The sequence below is a fragment of the Camelus bactrianus genome, chromosome 34 (assembly GCF_048773025.1).
Source record: "Camelus bactrianus isolate YW-2024 breed Bactrian camel chromosome 34, ASM4877302v1, whole genome shotgun sequence".
NCBI classification, from domain to species: domain Eukaryota; kingdom Metazoa; phylum Chordata; class Mammalia; order Artiodactyla; family Camelidae; genus Camelus; species Camelus bactrianus.
In genome coordinates, this window is record NC_133572.1 from 62671 (window position 1) to 84831 (window position 22161).

Genomic DNA, 22161 nt, shown 5'->3' on the forward strand with positions numbered 1-22161 from the left:
TACTACTTCTTCCATTACACTCATCATCCCTCACTTTGGACCCTTGGTATATGTACGTGTGCATGTTTAAGCATCCCTACAAAGCTGGAACACCTTGAAGGCAGGGGTGGTTATTCATCTTGGTGTCCCCCCCCCCCTTCAGGGTGCACCAAAGATGCTCAGTAAACATCGCTGAGTAAACTGACTTTTGAGTTCTCTCTGTGAACCACCAAGTATGTTATGAGCAGGGTAAAAACTGTAACAATGATACTGGTGATGGCATTCAGCAGCCTCCACTGTCATGGCTCCCTGAACTTCGTGGTCTTTCCCCTTCATGGGGAAGGGACTGGAGGGGCCACGAGGGAACTCGTCTCCTTCACAAGTTGGTGCAAGCTGATCAGAGGCCACCCTGGGCACCCACCCACTGAGGCTGCCCACTGCACCCCAATTCCTCTTCTCCCCTGCCAACCTTCCCCGGTCCCCCCTCCCCCAGCACCCTACACTTTAAAGCACCTGCCGCAGGTGGTCTTCTCACAGAACCTAGTAGAACCATCCCACTGGTGGCTGAAGTTACCTCCCAGATACGTCCGCATATTGGCAGTGAGCTGACTTTTGGGCAGGGGGGCCAGTCACAGTGCAGTGAGAGGAACACTGGGTGGGTGGGGAGACTCTGGTCTCACGCAGGCTGTCACCTGGGGGCATGGCTTCACCCCTCGGGACACCAGGCTCTCCATTTCCTTAACTCACAAAGGGGCTTTAGTAGGTGGTCTTTCCAGACCAAATGTCTGCCAACCACGCTACACGGGCTGCTTCTCTGGACTGGACAGCGCCAGCCCACAGAAATGTCTGATGAGCCCTCTTTAGGCAAGTTTAAACATTCTGGTAGCCCCACAACAAAAAAGTAAAAGCAAGTAAAATTAATTTTAGTAATAGATTTTATTTAGCCCAATATATCCAAAATATTAATTTCTACATGCAATCAATATAAAAATTGAGTTTCCTCTTTTTAGTTCTACGTGTTTGAAATCAGTGTATACGTACAGAATTTACAGTGCGTATTTACGTCTCAGCTTGGACCAGCCACATTTCAAAGGCTCAAAGGCCACCTGTGGCTAGAGGCAAGCGCCCTGGAAAGCACAGGTGCAAGTGTGACAGGGATGCCCTCCCTTGGCTCCAGACCTCGTCAAGCCCAGAGCTCAGGACGGACTGGAGCAGCAGTCTGCATCCTCAGAAAAGACCCAGGGCACCAGGGAGGGGGCCTGAGTTCTTGTCTGACTGGGAGGTGGCTGGTTACCAGACAAGACTGCAGAGCTCAAGACAAACAGGAAGCAGAGAACCCAGGGCCACATGGTGACTTCGGGGCTTCCACAACCCAAAACCCACACATGCACCAAAGCACAGAGGCACCCCCCGTCCGTCAGGTACGTCTGCTCATTCTCTTAAACGCCTCTGAACACCTTCTAACCCCCAGGCACTCGGCTGGGCAATGGGGACACAGCTATCCTCCTGAGAGCCCTCACCTGGGTTAGGCAGCACACTAGGTACTTCACAAGAGGCTCTCAGTTACTCCCTGAAAAGTCCCCCTGAGAGAAGAGCCGACTCACAGATGAGGTCAAATCACTCTCCAACATCCACACACCTAGCAAGCAGGAGGGCAGGGACCACACCTGCCCCATGAACACAAGCCACACCCCGAGCTTCAAAGAGCTCAGTGACTGGAGGCCCCAGAATCCCACAATCACAAAGCCACGGGGTCACCACCACAGAAGGGGAATGAAGTAGGGCCTGGAGCAGGGGGCGTCAGGAAAGGATTCCCAGAGGCAACCCTTGAATAAGTCTGGAAGGTCGAGGGGCTTACCAGGCAAAAGTGGGGCAGGACCCCCAGAGGGATCAGCAGGTGCAAAAGGCAGAGGTGTGAGGGGCGCAGCTTCAGAAAACTGACTGTGGGCAGCTGGATCAGAGGCCCCAGGTCAAAGTGGGGGTGTTGGCCAAAACCAGTGCCTGAGGGCCTTAACTTCCATGAAGATAGGTTTTACCCAGGGTGTGAACACGACCAGATTTAAAAATCATTCCAGAGGAGAGACCTCAAACTAACTGCTTCCCTTCTCTGCAGGGTTCTTCACTCCCAGCTTTGCTGCTGGACCACACCCTAGGACTTAACCTCCCCAGGGCCTGAAGTTTACTTCCTCCACTCTTTTTATGAAAGAGAAGCTGTTGACCTGTAGCTCCTGAAAATCTCAAAAGCTGATAAGCCTTCCTGTGCTGCCAAAAGCCTTCCCTGGCCCACAGCAGGCAGTGCTCTATGCGCACTTGCGCAGAAACAGGCAGGGCTCTTGTGGCCAGAGACAGAAAACACTGAGGCATTCAACCCCAATGCCTCCTCCCTCTGACAAGGAATAAAATTGTTCACTGCCCTCAAAGCCATGCCTCCCCTCCGCCCAGCCCCCTCCACACACTCCTGCCAGCTCACCTGATTACCCGTTCCATTTTCAGCTCATCAGCCTTTGAGGCTGGCCTACTTTTCAAGGCCATAGGAACAGAAAAACTTGTGCATTATACAAACAACAGAATATAACAGAACAACAGGACACAGAAGGGGGGAAACCAGCAACCTTGGTGTGTACCAAGGAGGCCAGGGCACAGGCAGAACCTGGTAAACAGCCGCAGTCAAAGTGCAAACTGCTGCAGGGCAGGGGAGGGGAGAGAGGGCAGAGATACCCGGTGTAACAGAGCTGAGCCTGGCTCAGCCACAACGACCTGGAAAATTGAGCTGAAGCCCAGGAGGCACCAGGCGAGATCCCCTTACTCAGGGAGAGGAGCAGCCCGTGACTCTGGAAGCCATGCCCAGTCTGAACGGGCCACCCAGAGGTGCAGTGATAAACCACCAGACCAGACTCAGGGGAAGAGGGCACTCTCAGACCTCACCCTGCCCAGGGAGGGCCTGCCCTGGGGGTGACTTTCAGAGGTGAGTGCTTCAAGCAAGCGGAAGGCCAAGGTCCCCCTACCAGGACCTTGTTCTGAACTTCCAGCTTCATCAACACCAGCCTGAAAAATCAAAACCCTGCCTTTGCAGGAAGACAGAATGTTTCACAGGCACACTCTCCGTTCCCAAGCCCCTCCTGAGTGAGGCACCTCTGTGGGGCTTGTGCCCTCTGGCCCCACCTTGTTTCACACCACCTACCAAGCCAGCCAAGTGAGGTGCAAAGGGGAGGGTGTTCAGGGAGCAAGACATGGTGTACTGGCCGGATAAGCACCCTTCTAGAATTTGGGTGGCTGCGCCGGCAGGGCCCAGACAGCAGCAGGAAACAGGCTGCCCTGGAAAGTGACTCTGCTCATCCGCCAGCCTGGGAAGCAGGGGCTGAGGTGAATGAGGAAGACCTCTCAGTCGTGGATGGGAAGCCGGCAGAGAGGAGACATGGCCTCGCGGATCCGACGGAAGAGCTGAGCCAGCTGGTTGACGAAGGTCAGGGAAGGAGGAGCAGCTGCAGGGAGAGGGGTCAGTGGGCCTCCCACCCCCACCGTCCCACCGGGAGCCCCATCCTCCCACTGGAGGACTGATCTCAGTGCTGCCCCTCCCAGAGTAAAGACTTCCCTTCTCCAGGATGTATTTTCTTCACTTGGGTTACAGCACCCTTAACTTTGCTGAGAAAACGATCCAAATATATTGCTTTAATCTAACTTTCTGACATACAGGAAGCCTAACCAATGGTGGCTGCCTCTGAGGCTGCCACATTCCTTTTAGTACCTTTTACATTTGAAGCCAAGTGGCAGTATTTCCTGTTTTTATCGTAAATTAATTATATTGAAAATAAAAGTAAAGCCCTCTTCTTTGGAATTAAAGCTGAGTTGGTTTTTTTCCTTATGTGAATTGCTGGTTTTTAATTGATTTTTTCCTTTCTTCAAAAGAAAAATGTTCTTTTCTTTTAAAAATGTTAGTAAGAACGCTATTACAGTCTGCCTTCTTTACATCCTCTCTACTGGGCCTGAGCAGAGTCAGACGGCCTGGAGGCCAAAGCTCCCTGAGGGAAGCAGCTCAGGTGGCCCCTCAATGACCCTAACCAGGAGACCAGGTTTTATGAGACTGAAAGACTCGTAAGAACCACTAAAGTTTCTAAGTTTTTACCAAGTCTCTGAAAAAATGTAGGTCAGAGGGCACACAGGGATGAACACAAACTCTCCTCAGGTTTCCTGAGAGCCAGTGAGTGAACCCCTCCTAAAGCAAACAGAGCTTTCAGAGGGAACTCCTGCTCAGTGTTCGGCCAAGGCGTCAAGGGTACAACCTGCACTGTGCAAAAACAGCTCCTGAACAAGCAAAGACTAAACCAAGAACAACAGACAAAACATCTGTGTGACCCTGGGCCAATCATTCTTCTCTCTGGTTCTTAGGTTTTTCAACCAAAACAGAAAGAAAAAGAAAAGGGACTGGAAGAAGGGTTTCCAGTGTTCCCTTCAGGTTTGAAAGTTATACAATTCTATCCTAAGTCTAAATTCATGAGTAGAGATTAGATTTTAACTTACGGAGAGTAACACACCGAAAAGTCCAAGAGTGCACGCCTAACCTCCAGCCCAATGCCTCCAGGTCTGAGGAATTAACCCTGAGGACAAGCAGGGCTGCTCCCAAAAAGCACTAAGCTCACGTCTGCTTCACAGCATGGCAAAAAACAGACTAAGAAATAATCAAAACGTTCAATAAAACAGGGCATTGTAAAATCACTTATGGAAGTTCTTGTAAACTGGAATACTATTTAGCCATTTAAAGCTGAAAGCCATGTTTTAAAAAATACTTATCGGGGGAGGGAAAACTGGATGAAGGCAGTCAAAAGGCACGAACCTCCAGTTATAAGGCAGATAATTACTAGGGATATAACGCACAGTATGATAAATGTAATCAACATTGCTGCATGTTACACACAAAGGTTGTTAAAAGAATAAATCCTAAGAGTTCTCATTACAAGGAAAAATACTGTTTTCTATTTTAAAAATTGTTTATCCATATGAAATGATAAATGTTCACTATACTTAACGTGGCGATCATTCCATGATGTAAGTCAGTCAAATCATTATGCTGCACACCTTAAACTTACACAGCAGTGTACGTCAATTATATCTCAGTAAAACTGGAAGGAGATAAAGAACACTCATGACATGCAAAACTGCCTCCATATCCATAGAAAAAAACTAAGTAAAACCATTTCAAGTGATTTGTTTTCTCCTTTATATTTTTTTCTATTTTCTATATTCTCTAAAAGGTGCATGTATTCCTACAATCTGTTTCATTTGTTTGTTTATTTTCTGGGGTAGGAAATTAGGTTTTTATTTATTTATTTAATGGAGGCACTGGGGACTGAAGCCAGAACCTCAGGCATGCTAAGCACGCACTCCACCAGAACTATATCCCCACCCCATGACTGTTTTACAAAATATGATGAGAAAGGTTTTCTTTTTAACTCTGGGGCTCTACTCAGAGTTCACCCAGGATGCAAGGTCCACAGGGCAGAGTGGACCTTCTCCAGGACTGTCTCTCCTCCTGGGTGGGCTGGGCTGGCCAGGCTCAGGTCCACCAACCCATCCTCGCAGAAGAGACTCAAAAACCTCTACCCCAGGAGGGATCCCAAGGCCCAGCTCCTGTCAACTGCCCCTTCCTCAGGAGGGTGGGAGGGGGACAGGCGTCTTCACTCACCCGGATCCAACCTCACCACCAAGAGGCAGAGGACCAAGGCAGCCAGGAGGCCCCTTCTGAAGGGCAGAGAGAAAAGGTGGCTCACTGCAGAGTTCCACAGCTGGCGAAGCAAGGTCAGCAGAGGCAGGAACTTGTGGGAGGAGGAACCTGGCCAGGGAGACAGAGTGTGATTCCAAGGTAAGTAAGAGAACCAGCTTCCTGACTCTGAGCTTTGAGCTTGATCATAAGAGTCGAACAAAAGGTAACAAGACTGGTTTTCTCACGTAGTTCATAAAGTGTTTCTGAAGGAAATCCCAAAAGCTCCAAAGATGTTTTAAGGACAGACTACATCACTAGAGTATCATCTCCTTATGAGACGACTTTGGCAGACACATCTACTCAACTGCGTAAAACTGGAATACTTGGTGTTTTAATGAACAGCCTCCCTGTTTTACAGCATTCATTATATTTTGGCCTAAGATGTATGCATACAGTTACCCAGAGCAATAGTCCCCGATGAATGCAGGAAAACAAAGGGCCCCTAAAAGGTACAGAGAAGAAGGTCTTGGACTGTGAGTACGAACATCCCAGTCCTGATAGGACCCCCTGACCTCACCATCCAACCCCCTCCTCCCCAGGAAGTGGACAGGTTGAGGGTCTGAGGGGGCCACACACATCCCTGAAGCCAACAACCTGTTTGCAAAGAAGTAATCTTGTCTCAGCAGGTCCAAGCTCTTAAGCACACAAAGGAAAACACTTTGGAGACAGGATTACAGTCTCCTAATGGCTGAAGGCCTTTCATGTAGGAAAAAAAAAAGGTAGTAGGCCTATTCAACATGTTACCAACAGAAGAAAACAAGGATCAGTGGGTAAAAACTACCAGGAGGAAGATTTAGACTCAGCATCAGGAAGAACCTCCCTGCAGAACAGGCCACAGCTGGAATGAGCTGTTCTGGGAGAGAGTGAACTTTCTGTCCTTGCAAGTGTCCAAGTACAGATCAAAGGATCACTCAATCATTCAAGGGAAAGGAGGTGGAAAGGATTCAGGGACCAGGGGAAGGGTCTGGAGTAGAGGACCAGCCCCACCCTACCCAGCCCATGGAGGTGCCCCTGCAGGTGCTGGCCAGAGGACAGTGTTGGATCCTGAAGTGGTATCCCCATGGAAGCCGTCTGTCAAACTGCACTCTAATAAGCAGAGGAGGGCTGGCCCTGATGGGGTGGCCATCAGTTATGGAAGAAGATGCGGACAGGTCTGGAAAGTGAAGGCAGAAAGGAGGCTGGGTAGAGGGCTCAAGCTGAAGACAAGTCACTTCTATATCACAAGTCAAGTTATGAAGTTACCGTGTCAGCTGTTTATCTTCCTTTGGCTGTCCCCAAACATACCTCAGCTACATAAGTACCTGGGCCAGCATTTAGAGGAGGAGTAACATCCCACCCAGGCCAGCGTGGTGGAGGCAAGAGATCTAATGACAGGACCCCAAGGAGAAGGTGATTTCCAGGAGACAAAAGTCAAGGTTCTGAGATCTGCACCATCCGCCTTCCACTGTCAGCCTCAGAGGGTCTAGGCTGGGCTTTCTAAGCAACTCAACAGTTTTCTTATTCTGATCTGAAAGTTACTAGGACAAAAAATTGTTCCCAAGTTCCCAGGAATGTCATGGTGGATCCCAAGGTCCAAGAAAAAGCCCACAACTCTACTGAACAGAGGCCACAGAAAGATCATGTCCTACCTTCCAGGTTTAGCTTTTGGGTCTCCTCAGAGCCAGAGTGTCCGTGTTTCTGCTGTTGCCTCATGGTGCTAATCGCCTGGAGTGCGTTCAGACGCTGCTCTTCACTGAAGGCTGTAAAGCCTGCCACTAGCTCTTCAGCCTCTGACACACAGCCCAGAGGAAGCAGCACCCGCTGCAGGTGAAGTTCCACCAAGGCTCCGTACTCTGGAAGGCCCTGATTGTGAGGGTTTCGGAGCCAGGCACGGACAGCATCGAGCAGGGCTCCAGGCTCTTGCATTTTGCTGTATAAAAGAACACTGCAGCCCCAAATAACCCAATCCCCAAAAAAAGGGCAGTCAGTGCTTCAAGTCTGTTCATTTCTCATAACCACTCCTGCTACCGGCCCCTCCCCTGTGCCTGCTGGCCCTTTCCCTCAGGGTTGCTGGCACAGTAAGGACCAGGAGTTCTCCGGAGTAGCGAGCTCTCTCAGCTCTGACACATCCTACTTCTGTCACCCCACCTCACGTCTCCTATTCCTTCCTCTTTTCTCTACCCCACTCTTAAATTCCTCCTTCCTCATCCTTTGTTATGTTTTGAAGTCTGGGGTGAAAAAAAAAAAGGGAAAGAATTAGATTTGGAGGGAAACAGTAGGGAAGGGAAAAAATAAGGTATGAGGACTGTTCTGGGAGAGGACAGGAAAACCCTCTTGCTCTTGCACTGACCCAGTGTGTAAGCAGTACAGACCTAAGGACCTACCACAGTTCCAGGACTTTGGGGGGCAGCTTTTCGGGAACCTGGTAATACTGAAGAACCCAGGACAGGACTTCCCGCCACCGATCCATTTCTGCCAGGGCCTGGATCCCCACAACACACAGAGAGCATTTCACCTCCAACGAGCTGTCAGCAGAAAAGCCAGTTTGAGTTTAGAAGTGGTTCCCCTGAATTTCCATTCCCATCGCTACCCTGGGACAGTTCTTACCCAGCTCCCAACTCAGCAGCCATCACCTCTATCTTCCCCAGTATTACTCAAGTGGGCCTCACGGGCCCCAGCACAAGAGAAAACTGCCCTTTTCCCAGGAGCTACAAGTTCCTGTAAACCTAGAGGCAACTGCCCAACACACATCTGTTTCCAGGTTAATGAACAGGAAAGGTGCACTGACTCCTGAGGGGGAAAGGATAACGTGCAGCACAGCTATGTGGGTGGAAAGGGAGCTGGAGCTAAGAGGTTGCTCAGTGAAAAAATGGGCATGGAGCAAGGTTTTCGCCTGAGTGCAGGCACAGGAACGCGGCTACTGGCCTCTTAGCACCACCTCCTGAAGCAGGTCCAAGCACCCAGAATCACAGCCTGCAGCACTGACAGCAACAAGCCTTCGCCCAACCCCCTAAACACACAGCCAGGACTCCCCAGTTCTTCACCATTCTCTGCGGTCAGCTTTGACTTTTCTACCCACCCCTCTCTAGTGTGGCTTAATACAACTTTACAGTCCACGGAGGAATTATGCCCTCAACTACCAGAGAGGCTAGCTAAGCATTAGAAAGAGCAAGATAGGACCAAGATTTTCTTAGTACTGATTCTTTGATCCGATCCTTCAGCAGGAGCAGAACATTACTCCTGCTCTGAAGCCCATTCCCATTCACCAGCCAAAGATCAGAACGGGACAACTTGGGGGAGGGCTGTACCTGGAGACTTCCACTACCTTCTTACAGAAGTTAACTTAACAATACAACTCTGTCTTCCCATCATGCCATTATACTCTGGGGACAGAGAGGAAGAACTGGCTGTGGGTTCCCACCGGGCCCCGCTACATGACTCGAGCGCTTCCTCCTCACTGCGCAAAGCCTCCGTGTCCTCCTGGGTAGAATGGACACAAGATGAGCCCCAGCCCCTCGGAGAGGCACCGCTAAGGAAAGCAAGGCTCAAGGCTCCCGTGAACAATCTGGGATGGCAGAAGTCCTGGGGTCTGTTGCCCCTCCCACCGTCACCCGAAACCAACCGCGCCCAGCACGTACGCGCCCGCGGGCTCCTCGGCCAGGCCCTGCCAGGCGCGTTCGCAGGTGCGCAGGGCGGCGCGGAAGTCCCGGTGCACCACCAGCAGGTCGGCCGCCTCCTCCAGCAGAAGTGCGGCCGCCGACGGGGCCGGGGCGGTGCTCACCGGCTCGCTGCTCCGCAGGGGCCCCCCGAGCCCCCTGAGGGGGGCTGCAGAGGAGGCGAGGTCACTCCTCATAGGTGGCCGCCAGCGGCCGCCCTCCAGGGGCTGCGGGGTGTCCGGTGCGTCTTGGGGAGGAGGAAGGGACCTCACGGCCTGGCCCACGACCCTACCGAGGCCGCAGCCCGAGAAAAGGGCGGCGCGGCTGGGCTCGCCTGCGGCTCCGGCGCGGGACGGCCTGACGCCCTCGGATTTGCAGAGCACGTGTCCCCGGATACTTGGCCCCGACAAGGACTAGGACCCCCGGGCTCCCGAGGGCCGACCCCGGATCGTCTCTAGGGGCAGGGCCGCAGCCGCGGGCACGGGACCACAAGCACCGACATACTCGCTACGCGCGTAGCCCCGGCCAAAGCTCGGCGCCCGGCGGCGCGGGGCACTCTGGGAGTTGTAGTTCCGCTCCTGGCGCGGCCACCCTGCCGGCCCAGACGGGGCCTCGGACTACAAGCCCCAGCATGCCGCGCCCCGGATGCCGTGGCCGTCGGAGGAAGCCGCGAGCTGAAGGGCGAGGCCGGGCGGGGCGCTGGGCTCCGGCACCTCGGGCTCCTTCCTGTGTCGCCTCCCGCAGCTCCGGGCTAGCTCAGGCCGTCCTCCCGTCGTGTCGCACCGCTCTCCGGTGGCGAAGACGGAGCCCACACTCGCCGCACAGCGAGTCAGAGCCTCTGTCTCTTGCAAAATAGAGATTTCATGAAAGACAAAGCCGTACCGTGTGTCATGCGGCTTACAGTAAAGGACTGGGCAGGGTAAGTGTTCAGTGCGTTGTGGCTGTGATAGTAATTACTAAGGACTTACACACGTAAGGCACAGCTGTTATGGTCAGTGCCTCACTCGGGCTTGGCTGGGCCCTCCCAGCTCTGTGCTCATCCCGCAGCTCCGGCTCCTCCCAGTTCCCTGCTTTCTGAAATCACTTCGAAGCGTCTCCCCATGTGATTAGACTAGACGGACCGGCCCGGTGCGGGGTCAGCACCTGCTTCCCTGGTTCCCCAGACTGGGGATTCAGCTCTCTGCAGAAAGGCCACATGGAGAGCTGAGGCAGAAGCATCACTCCGTCAGACTCTTGGGATGAGAAGTATGGAGCCTGGAACCATATAAGGTGATAAAGCCAGAGCTTCACTTATTCCACAAATGTTAACACCTGCTAAGTGCCAGGCCTGTTCTAAACACTGAGGATCCCACATGAACAAAGGAGACAAAAATGTCTGCCTTTGTGATGCTTCCCTCATAGTGAAAGGAAACAATTAAAAATAAGCAGGTAAAACACGTATAGTTATATGTCAGATGGTGAAAAATGCTAAGGAGAAATAAGAGAGCTTGGGAGTGACAACAGTGACTACATTTAGCTTTGTTTTCTAACTGTATCTGGGGTTCGGAGCAGAGCAGAGAGAAGATGTGGCCCTCGTGCTGGGACGAGCCTGCATTGCTGGGATCAGTGTTCATTTTGCAGCACTGCCTTTGGGACAAACACACACTCAGTGTCCCCACTAAGTCCCTCTTCCTCCCCAGGCGGTGTCCATTCTCACACAGCAAACTTAAGGGGCAAGCACATCTCTGGAGAGTGGATCAGTGCAAGGCTGAAGTTACTGAAATGTTCGACCAGTTGTGCCTCAGATTTGACAGCAGAGATGATTAACAATAACATAATTATTGAACTGCAAACAAACAAACAAACAAAAGGTGTTTCTCAGAACTGAAAAATCAGAGAAGCAGTGAATAGCCCTGAGCAGGCCTGCACAAGCCTGAGCTGAGACCCGCACAAGCACACCTCCACTGCCAGGAGCACCTCCAAGCTTTCACCCCTTCCTAAACCCCTGACCAGAAGATTCTGGCTGTGCCCAAGTTTCTCCAGGAGAGGGCAACACCACCTTAACAAACTGCCCTGCCAGCAGATGTGCTGTGGCTGCCAGAATGAGGTCAAGATATTTAAGGAAGCGGGAGGTTGCAAAAAACCATATAAAAATAGATTGTGTTCTATTTCTGTGTTTTGCCCAGTCTTTGAATAGGCAAGGCTGCATAGCAGTCTGTCTGTTGTCACTTAACCTTTAGCATTGCTGTGCCCACTGACCAATTCATGAAGACCAGTGCTGTGACTCTGCCCCATCCCTCTCAGAATGTACCCAGAATTTCTCAAGGTAAGACACAGCAATGCTAATTTATTCTGCCTGAGGGAGCGTAAACAGGTGTCTTAACAACTCAAGCTTCTTGACTCAAGCTTTGAAACCACCTTACCTCCCCTTGGAATAAAATAAGAAGTGAAGACAAGGCAGTTCTCTGGGATCTGTAAGGCCTGACCCATGCCAACATTTGTGTTGTTGGGATCCTTTCATTTTTGGAAAATTAGGAGAGCAGATGAGACACAGAACCCACAGGTAAGCCGTCCCCAGCCCCCCACGCTCTGGGACCTGCTGTCCTCCCTCCGTTTGCAGGGCGCTCAGTGTGTCTTGCCTGAACAGGGTCCTGAGGCTGTAATTTGGTCACCTGCTTTGAGCAGGTGATGAGCCCATGTTTCTGTGGCAGGAAGAGCTCTGGTCTGGGAGGTAAGCTACACCATTTAGAGCCCAGGTGGCCTCTGGAAAGTCAGCTGATGCCTCTGGAAAGTCAGCTGACTCCTCTGCACCTCAGTTTTCTCATCTGAGGACATTGGTACCCACCCCTGTCACACAGGGTGGTTTTGAGGATCAGAAGAGCTTGGGCGGCAGCCTGTAGGACTCTTGAAATCCCGGGAGTAGTTCAAGCCTATATAAGGCGAGATGGTATTGAGACAGGAAGGGGGCAGGGCACAGCCATCCAAGGAATGCTACAGCAATTAACATCAAAATGGTGAAAGATTCAACCCCGAGTAGGCCTTCAGGCTCAAGATGATGGGAGATTAACTTTCAGCAGATCTTGAGCTTCATTATACGCCCATTGTAATATTAGCATGGTGAATAACACGCCCACAGGTGCCGTGGCAGTCCCAAGGCTAGCCGCAAAAGGTCAGAGTGGGAGATGGCCAACTTCCTGGGAACCCCAGCCCCTTCCCCAGGCTACTTAGACTGGCCCTTCCACTTATTAGCATATGAAGCCACCTAGCCCATAAAAACTGGCAACGCTGCCTCCCAGCCGCCCCTCTCTCTCCCTCTTCAGAGACGGCCCACATTCTGTCTATGGAGTGTGTACCTACTTTGAATCTGAGCACCCAACCCCCACACCTCATGGCCCTTCTCTTGCCTTTCAACGTATCTCTCTGAATAAATCTACCTTTACTCAACTGAGGCTCGCTCTTGAATTCTTTCCTGCACGAAGCCAAGGACCCACACTTGGCGGGGCACGCCCCAGGGGCTCAACCGAAGCCTGGGACACGGCCCTACACGCCCCACATCCGTTTTTCCTGCATCAGTATAATATGCTGGGGGGGGGGCGGTGACTAAGAAGAAGAAGGAATCTAATTCTACCTCCAAGTTCTGGAATCTCACTTTCTGACTTGGAATCTGACTCTTGACTCATCCTTACAGAGTCAGAGACGCCCATGTCCACATCAGCCCAGCCTGTTCTGCCCTTTCCAAGCTGGCTGTGCGTTTCATGACAGTGGACAGCACCTCTGGACGTGTCTCTTCCAGCCAGATCCCCTCAGTACAGGGACCTCAGGGGTAAAGCTGTGCACGCAGTAGGGTCTGTGGTGCCTGGTGTGAACCTTTGGCCAAAAGCAAGCCAAAGAGAGAAGTATTGTCAGGTAGGGATGGTGTTTTTCCAGGATGGTCAAGGGCGTGCCTCCCTAGCTCCAGAACTTCGTCAGTTAGATGGCATTTTTATGGCTCTTTTTTAAAACCTGGACTTGGCGTTCAGGCAGAATTCAGTGCTTGCTGCTTTCTCCTCTCCATGTAGATGCAGCAGAACTCTTGCTTTGCTCCTGTGTCTGAGAAGACATCTTCATCACCGTCATCTGTCCGGTACTTGACAGGCCCAGTAACAGGGTCTGGTGTTAACTGTGCCAGGTGCTGGTCTGAGTGCCTTACATGCAACTCGCTTTAATCATCAACAACCTGTGACAAGAGCCCTGGTCTTGTCCCCATTTTGTAGATGAAGAAGCTAAGGCAACAGAGATGTCACAGAAGGAGTGCAGGGGTAGCTGGGGCTGAAATACAGGCAGTTTGGCCCCAGCCTTTCTTCTGAACGAATCCGTAGAACTGGCTGTACAGAATGGTGAGCACCACGTGCAAGGCCAGAAGCTGGGACACGTGCCCCCAGACAGCCCCCCAAAAATGAGACCCGTGGAGGTGTCTCCAGATACTGACACTCCAGCCACCCTCTTCCTGTGAGCAGTTTGTGGCATTCCTTCTAGGGCTCTCTTTCTGTTTCCTAGGAAATAGCCAATAAACTCAGTCACCCTGGGTGATACAATTTCAGAGCTGGAAGGAGCCTTACTCCACAGTCTAGAAACTGAGACCGGGAGGTAGCGCCACAGCTGCTGTCACAGCTGAAGATTGCGCATCCCTGCCCCACCGAGGACCCACCTCGGCTTCAGATGTTTCCTCACCAACCCGGAGATCCCCGTGCTTGGGGTAAGTCGCAGCATCTGAGGTCGCTGCTGGTGCCCAGACCCTGGCTTCTGCTCCAGATGTGCAGGGCACCCGCCACACCAGCACGAAGAGCAGTTTTGGCTCCCCCAGCAGGCCCTCGAGGGAAAGTAGGATGGAGGGGCCTGCCACACAGCTTTAGTATTTCAGAGAGTTGTATGTTTGCCTGAGATGGTGCCACAGTTGTTACTGGGTACTAGATTTTATTTCATAGAGAAACATTCTGAAACAGGATTGATCGGACGATTAAAAGTGGTCCTTTGTATTTAAAAGGCTGGAAAGCACTGACAGGCTCTTTGGTCCCAAGTTATTTCCTGAAATGGAATTTTGGGTCAGCAAGCCCTGATTAAGGTATTTGAGTGGGGGTGGGGGAGGAATGTTGGGAGGATTTCCAGAAGTCCTCGTTTCACACCTCGCCTGGGTTGGGCAGTAGAAAGGAGAGGGATGTAGGAACCTCAAAGAAGAGAAGGGGGCCTTAGCCTTCCAGTCCTGGCAGCCTCGGTCAGCCCTGACACTGGCTTTCTTGCTCAGCTGACTCCAGTGAGTAAAACAAACATTTGCCCAACACTGTCCCATGGGTCCTGGGCCTCAAAGAAATGAAATAATGATGAAAAACAGCAGGGGTTGCAGTTCGCCTTTGCATTTATCTCCATTATTTTTCTCAGACCGCAACCTCCAGGGCGTCTTGGTGAGTTCTTCCTGACTGATGACCTGACCCCACCCAGCGTCTGGTTCTGGGACCCAGTGAGAATGGCAGGACACTAAAACTCCAGGAAAGTGAGGGGAACAGGAGTCTGAGCATACTTTTTAACTCATGACAGTTCAGTTCAGTTCAAAAATCATCAGAGGTGAGGGTATAGCTCAGTGTGGAGTGTGTGCTTAGCATGCACGAGGTCCTGGCTTCAATCCCCAGTACCTCAACTATAAAAAGGAATAATAATAAATTGTTAAGGACTACTCGGCCAGGTTCCAATATATTGGTTCTGTGAAGGCCTCTTCCTCTGCAAACCAGTCTTTGCGGAAGAGAGTGCCCCTCCCTGAGGTGACCCCGCTGAGCTCCAGGAGTGTCCTCCTGTGAGTCTGTGTCGAGAAGTTCCCCCACCTGCAAGGCCCGCGGGGCAGCCCTCCTGGCTCCACAGTGATCAAGTCTTTCTGGGGACGGTCTCCGTGTCTCTGGCAACAGAAGAGAGCCTGCCCCTCCTTCCACCAGGCCCTGGTCTCTGGTCCTCACTGGGAACGGGCTGCCTCGGAGCCTGCACGGCCCTGCCTGTGGGTGTTCTCTGGGAAGAAGCGTCCCTGAATGGGGAGGTGCGCCGTCACCACCCCTCCTGCTTTGTGTCCTGCTGGGAAACGCGTTTGTTCTTTGTGCCTCTGGTTCTGAAATGTAGTGGGACAGTGAGAGTAGAGTACACTGCAGGTAGGCCCACCACACCCAGCCCCTAATCCCTCGGGACAAAAGGCATTACGTGGGCTGAATGAACTAGAAGTGAGTTCACGTTCCCCTCTCCGACGGCCAACGGCCGAGGGACTAGGGAGAACAGAGGTGGAAAAACAGGAATCACATGTTACCACAGCAAACAAGGAAACTCTGAGACCAGCGATGTTGGAGCCACCATATTGTTACAGCCCAGGAAATGAGCAGAGATGAAGGCGTCTCTCCCCTCCTTACTGGAGGGGCGCCATCCCCTCTGACTTGTCTCCACAGGCCTCTGTCGTTAAGATTTCCATAAACTGTCCATACCTGAGAAAAGAATCTCTGAGGTAAAAGATCTCCCTTATGTTTTACAACTGCTGGTCTGATTGTTTTGTGCCTGCTCTTCTTTGGTCCTTTAACTGATCTTGTTAAAACGGTGCACACCCAGGGTAAAAGAAATCCAGATGAGACCAAAAAGTGCAGGCGGATAAGAAGCGTCTGAGATCGCATTGTCCATGAGTGACAGCTTCAGCTTTCTGTCCATAAACACACACGGCCGTGTGTACGTTGGACATGATTATGCTGCCCTGTGGCCTGACTCACAGTGCGGCACAGGGTCCTTCTTACTCTTCAAGTGGGTGTTGGTACTACTCACTCTAAAAGGAGAAATAACAGTCCTGCTGTTACAGGTGACAGTTTCCATGCTCACAGTTCTCTGTGGTAAGAAGCAGTGGTACCTCCTTGACCCCAGGTAACCCTGAGGCCAGGAGGAAACCGCAGGGGTCCATCTCCCTTCTCTGTGTGCTCAGTTCTAACCACTCCTCATCACCCGGTTGTGAAGTGTAGTACTTTACAGCTTAAAACACACGCAGGTGTTCACGGTGCGCTGCTCCCACTACACCATACCAGTCACTCTCCTCTAAAGGAGCTGGGTAGCCGACTGTCCTCTCAAATCTCCAGAGAAGGGAGTTGTTTCTTTTGCTTTTTAATGGAGGTACCGGGGATTGAACCCAAGACCTCATGCCTGCTAAGCACGTGCTCTACCACCGAGCTAGACTCTCCCCCAGGAGTTCTCATTAAGATCTTTCAAAAATCCTGCATTGAAACCTCTGTCCCTTCTTCAGAGGGAGCAGAGGTCTGCCTCCTGCACACCGACAGCTCATTGTCACCCACGCAGGGGCTGTGGCACTCCAGGCAGGCCCTGGCCTCTTCGTGACTTTCTTGTGCTCCTGGCAAAGCGCAGAGTTGATCTATCTCATGCTTTCCTTTCAGAGAGACAGGAGAGAGAGCGTTTGTTCTTGAGGGTGTGAAACTAGAGGTGATGAAACAAAATGGGATGAGATGCCAGGAAACCATTTAAACCCAGGGTGGGTGGAGGGCATACACAAGGATTAAACAGCGTCTTTTTGACATGGAGACAGGCAATCAAAATGACTATTTTCTCTTTAAAGATAACTATTTTTATTTATAAAGCACTCCTTGCTGGAATGAGCTCAGAGCATTTAGTGGGTGCTGGCTAATTACCCTGCCCAACAAACAATCTGGCAGGTGGGAAAAGAGAGCTAATTATCCCTGTTTGCAGGTGGGGAGACGGAGCCGTGGAAGAGGGTGCGTGCTCAGAGCCACCTCCCAGAGAGCTGAAAGTAGAGCCTCCTAGCTGCACCCTTCCATCCACCGCTTCCAGGCGTCCTCCTGAGGACGGGCAGCCCACTTGCTGGCCACAGCAGAGAGGCCGGCACTCGTCGGGAACTACAGCTCCCAGCAGACACCAGAGGGGGACAGGCTGTGCCCCTGTGCCTGTTCCAGATTCCCAAATATGGAGAAGGACTGGGCTTGGGGAGAGGAACTGAGTGTTCACCCTTGAGAGAGGGAGAGAGAGAGGATGAGGTAAGTGTGGAATATTTAACTCTCTCCTAACCATCTGCTTGGGCTTTGACATACGGCAGCCACAGTCATGGGGTCTCAGTAAGTCTTTCTGGAAGATGTCACCTTGAAATCAAGCAGTTAGCTCAGCAGAGCCCTGTTTCCTGGGAGGTCAGATACCCTCTCTGAGTCCACCCAGCTCAGAAGGGGGTGCTGGTGGTGGTGGGAAAGAGGGCTGAGTGGAGGACAGCTCTGCTGCCAGAAGATGGGCCGGCGGACCAGGGTTACTCTTTCTGCCACGGAGGCTGCCGAGCCCGCCTGGTGGGAGAGGCACAAAAGGACTCTCTTCTGTACTAACAGACATTTAGGGAAGCTCCTCCACTCAAGGCCTGGGCTGCACTCTGGGCAGGATGCACACCTCTGAGCCTGGGTCTCTGTCTTCAGGATGCTTACGATAGGGGTCTGGGGGCAGGTACCCTGGGAGGTGCCAGGCCTGTTATTTATGCTTTTTGTCTAGCGTTTAGTCACCTACCACCCGCCACGTGCCCAGCGCTCAGAGTCCAGTGGGGAAACACCGAAAGCAAAGCTTGTTGCCCTCGTAGTTGGATGTTCTTGCAACCCTGGGTGTCTGGGGGAGGGTCCTCCAGCAGAGCCTTGAGATGGACATGAGCTTGGTGAGTTCAGAGCAGGCAGTGGGCTGGAAGGGAAGGGGTGAGGGAAGAACAGGAGGAAACGAGTCTGCGGACTAGACCCCATGTCACACAGAGCCGGCTGAGGGTGAGAAGTGCATTTCTCTGTAGGGTCTGATGGGATCTGATGTAAAGTGCAGACTTCTCAAGGCATTTGGAGAGGGTGGGGAGGCGTCCCTGAGCTGGGATGGATGAGAAAGGCTTCCCAGCTGAGCCCCAGTGGTCAAACAGAATTCCCATTTAGAGAAAAGGCATCCAGTTGGGAGGAGCCCCAGGAGCAAGGTGTGGAGTCAGGGTCATGCATCTGCCACAGGCGTGGTCGTGTGGGGCTGGTGGATGCTGAGGTTGGGGAGGGAGAACTGGGGAGACTTACAGTCCCTATGTCAGAAGGTTCTGGTTCTGAATCTCAGTAACAGGGACACATTATTCGTGGGCTTCAACATCCAGTCTAGGGATCTAGGCTCCTGCCAGAACCAGCATTTCCCCTAAAAGTCTTGTTGCCTTGAAGGCTTTTGGGTCCCACGTTGAAATCAAGTTGACTCTTGGGGCCATTGTTACGTCCTGCCCTATGGAAGGTGCCCCCATCGCAAGCATAAACCGCAGGTGGACGGTGCCCTCCCGCAGAGGTGCTGGTCAGCATTTTGGAGGATAACACACCCGTTTGCCATCAGGTGACATGTAGCAGTGAGTGACTTCCTTCACCTCTAAGACTGAAGCTCCACGGACTGGCTGCGGAGCAGGGAGGAAGAGGAACAGGGTGAGGAGAGCCGGGGATGGGGTGGGAGAGGAGAAGCACATGGACCAGTGTTGACTGAAATAAGTGCACAGCCTGAAAGTTGAGGGTTATGTTTTATTCAGTGGACAATTCTGAGGACTCAGCCCAGGATGACAGCCTCTCAGATGGCTCTGAGGGACTGCTCCAAAGAGGTAGGGGAGGAGCTAGGATATATAGGAGCTTTACAGCAAGGGGCCAGGTAGTTGGAACAAAAAAAGATTACTTGTTAACTAAAGAAAACCAGGCTTCTCCAGTTAAAGAATTTAGCGTTTTTCTATGTATGGGAGGAAGCAAACATTTGGGCTCATTGAATTCATTCCCTTACAAGCACCTAGCTGTCTAGAGCCAGAGTCCTGTCCTTTCTTATTCTGAATCCCCTCAGGGTACACCATTGTGAGCGGCTGCAGAGGCTGGGCTGCAGGCTGGTCTTCATTGGGGGGCGGCGGCAGCAGCTGATGACTTGATGGCTTCAGCATTCTTTGTTTACTGATATGGTTTGCAGTATTTTTCCTTCACACCATTAACTCCTTCCGGGTGGAGAGCTGTGTGTTTTATTTCTGTATTGCCGACTCCAAACCCAGTGAGGTGGTCGTGAGTATTTGGTAGTGAACAAATGGCAGGGACCCCTTGGCCCAGTGAGTAACCACTTCTCCACCAGGGAGGTAAGATGACCAAGTGACTCCCTCTGCCTTCCCCACTCACCCGGCTGTCAGCCCTGCATCTGACACCCTCTCCCCTGAGGCTCTCCTTCAGGACTTGTTTAGCTAAGGGGACACTAGGTTCTCTGAACTGCCAGGAAGACAGCACATGCGTCCCCAGGTGTCACCCCCACCCCCATCCTAGGTCAGCGTGCTGGCTGCTGGCACCTCCCCAGACTGTCGGATGGGCCTTGGCCCCATCCACCCCGCTCCCCCCTCAAGGCGGGACTGCAAAACCTCAGAAAGGATCTAGAGGTGAGAAGTGGATTCAGCTTGAAAAATAGGATTTCTGAGCTTACCGGCATTTAGCCAGGACAGCAGGGAAGGCCTGTGGGACTGTGTGGCTGGTCCTGTCTGGGGAGCTCTCTCAGGCGGGTTGGGTAAAGGAAGTTAGGTGTCCTCATGAAGGAGGGTTAGTAAAATGGCCACACTTAGGCTAACATGTTGCTTATTCTTATGCTCGCCCTTAAAACGGTCAACTGACCTGACTGACCGGTTGCTACTCACGGTTCCAGGCCCGTTGTTGAAACTAAGGCTGTTGATCTTACTGTTTGTACTTTATTCCAGTCATTAAAAGGAATAATCAAGCTTGGTCTCTGAGCCCTTCTCCAAGGAGAAGGTGACGGGACTGCAACCTTACAAAACAGCCTGAATTACCAAGAAGACCACACCTTGAGTGCTTAGGGGATAAAGAGGTCTAACTGCTAACTGGTCGCCCTGAGGCATCATGACGCCCTTCTGAGTCTTCTGATGAGAAAATGGTTCTGCTGCTTGTTATCGATGCTTTATTGTTCGAGCTCTGGCTGTATAACCACCCCACCCCATCCCCAAGGGGGTTCACAGTTTTGAAGGCACCAGCCTGCTGTGAGTCCCCTTTGCCCAGCAAAGCAATAAAATTGCCTCTTTTCTTCTAAGCTCCAAGACCTTGTCTCTGGGTTATTCTGCTCATCGGGGATGGGGGCCGATCTTTCCGCAGCACTCAGCGAGAGCTTCCTTGGTGTGCTCAAGGTTTTCAAAGATTTCCACTTGGAGTGTCTGCTTGGGGTTAGGATGCGGGTGGCTGCCAGACCCCGGGAAGCCCTCCCTCCCTGGAATTCCATACTCAGGGCTGGCTGTGGGCTTCCTGGGACCCAAGTTCTATTCATTGGAGCTATTTTTGATCTGCAGTCCGTTGGTTGGCCCATCCGGGGAGGGTGCCACTGCTGAAGGAGGCAATTCACTGGGACAGGATGCCCTGAGGCAATGCTGTGAGCCCCAGGATCCCACACAAGGGTCTTCATTGTTCAGGGGTCATCTCTGCAGGGCCTCCAGCAGAAGGGGGCAGGGCAGGACCCTGGGATAACACTGCAGAAACTCCCTGGTAGTAACACCTCCTTCTCCCAGTTCTGACAAAAGCCTACAAGCCAGGCTTAATGGTACCAACAATCCTGCTTGGTGGTTATTAGTGTCCCATTTGACTGAGGCTCAGAAAAGTTAAGAAACTTGCCTGAGGTTACCAGGCAGAAAATGCCAGGGCCAAAATTCTAACCCATAAATGTGACATCAAAGCTACTACAGCACACCACTCCACCTCTGAGGACCCCTACCAGAGGGACAGAGTCCCAGGGAGGGAGGGGGAATGGATGGAGGAGGACTGACCCCTCAGTGCCCAGCAGACATGTGTCTGTGGTCCAGCTGCCTCTGAAGACCAACAGGTGAAGCCCAGGTGTCCTTTCTTCCTGTGCACAGTGCGTCTTCAGCAGCGAACGCAGTGCATGGCACAGAGAGGGTGTCCACCAAAACATTTCTGTCTAATTTCTCTCCCTTCCCCACTGATTTTTTCATTACTATCAGGACGGTGATCTTTCTGACCTCATCCTCTGGGGACACCACAGAGATAAGCTGATTAATGGAGGGGTGTGTGTGTGTGTGTGTGAGGCTCTCCCGAAACTTAGTGTTTCCAGAGACGGCTGGGAGTGTGGTGACCCAGGAGACCACGGTGAGACCACCTCGACCTCCAGCCGTCCTCCTCCTCCTGCCAGGGCACAGACATCAGTGGGAGGCCTGACCCCAATGTTCATGGCCCAGGACCTGCTCTCTTCTGGTGGGCACACCCCTAGCATCCCCCCAGCCCCTGAAGGGCCCCTCCCCAGGGTTGTTCTTGCAGCAGTGCCACAGCCAGAGCCGTGGAAGCCCTGCAGAGTCACCCACTGCCCAAGTTCCCACCCCTTCCCCTTTTCCCAGGTCAAATAGGGGGGCAGTTTACTTTGTTCTTCCCCAGGATAGAGAAGTGGAGAGGAGTGGTCACTGGCAGGGAATAAATCAGAGCAAAAGACCCATGCCAGCTGGCGACTGTAGGAAAAAGGAGCAAATTCATGAATTACCCTATTTATACCAGAAATAAACTGATAGTTTGGACCTTTACTTAATAGCTTGTGCCCAAATTACAGACCATTCATGAAGACAAAGGCGTGAAGCTGGGTTTCAGGCCTTCCCTATGCATTGACGACTTTGGCATGGACTCCTGGCCTCCCCTCCAGACCAAGTCCTGCTGTAACTTCAGTGTCAGACAGACCACTGTTTACAACACGGGCATCACAGCCTATTAGTGTGCCATGAGATTGATTTGGAGGATTCTGAAT

General features: G+C 52.1%; 1 protein-coding gene and 1 long non-coding RNA gene across 5 annotated transcripts; one reads left to right on the top strand and one right to left on the bottom strand.

Annotated features, from left to right (window-relative positions):
- Nucleotides 1-896: 896 nt before the first annotated feature.
- Nucleotides 897-9911, bottom strand: PEX26 (peroxisomal biogenesis factor 26). The gene is made up of 5 exons (XM_010963983.3): nt 9355-9911; nt 8101-8241; nt 7366-7661; nt 5660-5806; nt 897-3461 (listed from the first exon to the last, which is right to left on the bottom strand). Exons 1-5 carry the CDS (start codon nt 9567-9569, stop codon nt 3361-3363), a joined length of 900 nt encoding a protein of 299 aa, XP_010962285.1. The 5' UTR covers nt 9570-9911; the 3' UTR covers nt 897-3360.
- Nucleotides 9912-9945: 34 nt separating this feature from the next.
- On the top strand, nt 9946-20461 carry LOC105075988 (uncharacterized). 4 transcript variants are annotated; one of them, XR_006728234.2, is made up of 6 exons: nt 10088-10291; nt 10401-11677; nt 13888-14086; nt 17098-17402; nt 18739-18824; nt 20108-20461. It is a non-coding gene; the product is annotated as an uncharacterized LOC105075988 (long non-coding RNA). The 4 variants fall into 4 exon arrangements; XR_012504057.1 differs by lacking the exon at nt 10401-11677 and having other exon boundaries at nt 9946-10291; XR_006728233.2 differs by lacking the exon at nt 10088-10291 and having other exon boundaries at nt 10299-11677; nt 18576-18824.
- Nucleotides 20462-22161: the final 1700 nt, after the last annotated feature.

Coding starts and splice junctions, on each gene's coding strand:
- PEX26 (XM_010963983.3), bottom strand. CDS start 9,569: ATGAGGAGTGACCTCGCCTCCTCTGCAGCCCCCCTCAGGGGGCTCGGG. Junction 7,662..8,100: donor CCCAAAGTCCTGGAACTGTG/GTAGGTCCTTAG, acceptor TTGGGGCTGCAG/TGTTCTTTTATACAGCAAAA. Junction 3,462..5,659: donor GGTGGTGAGGTTGGATCCGG/GTGAGTGAAGAC, acceptor CTCTCCCTGCAG/CTGCTCCTCCTTCCCTGACC.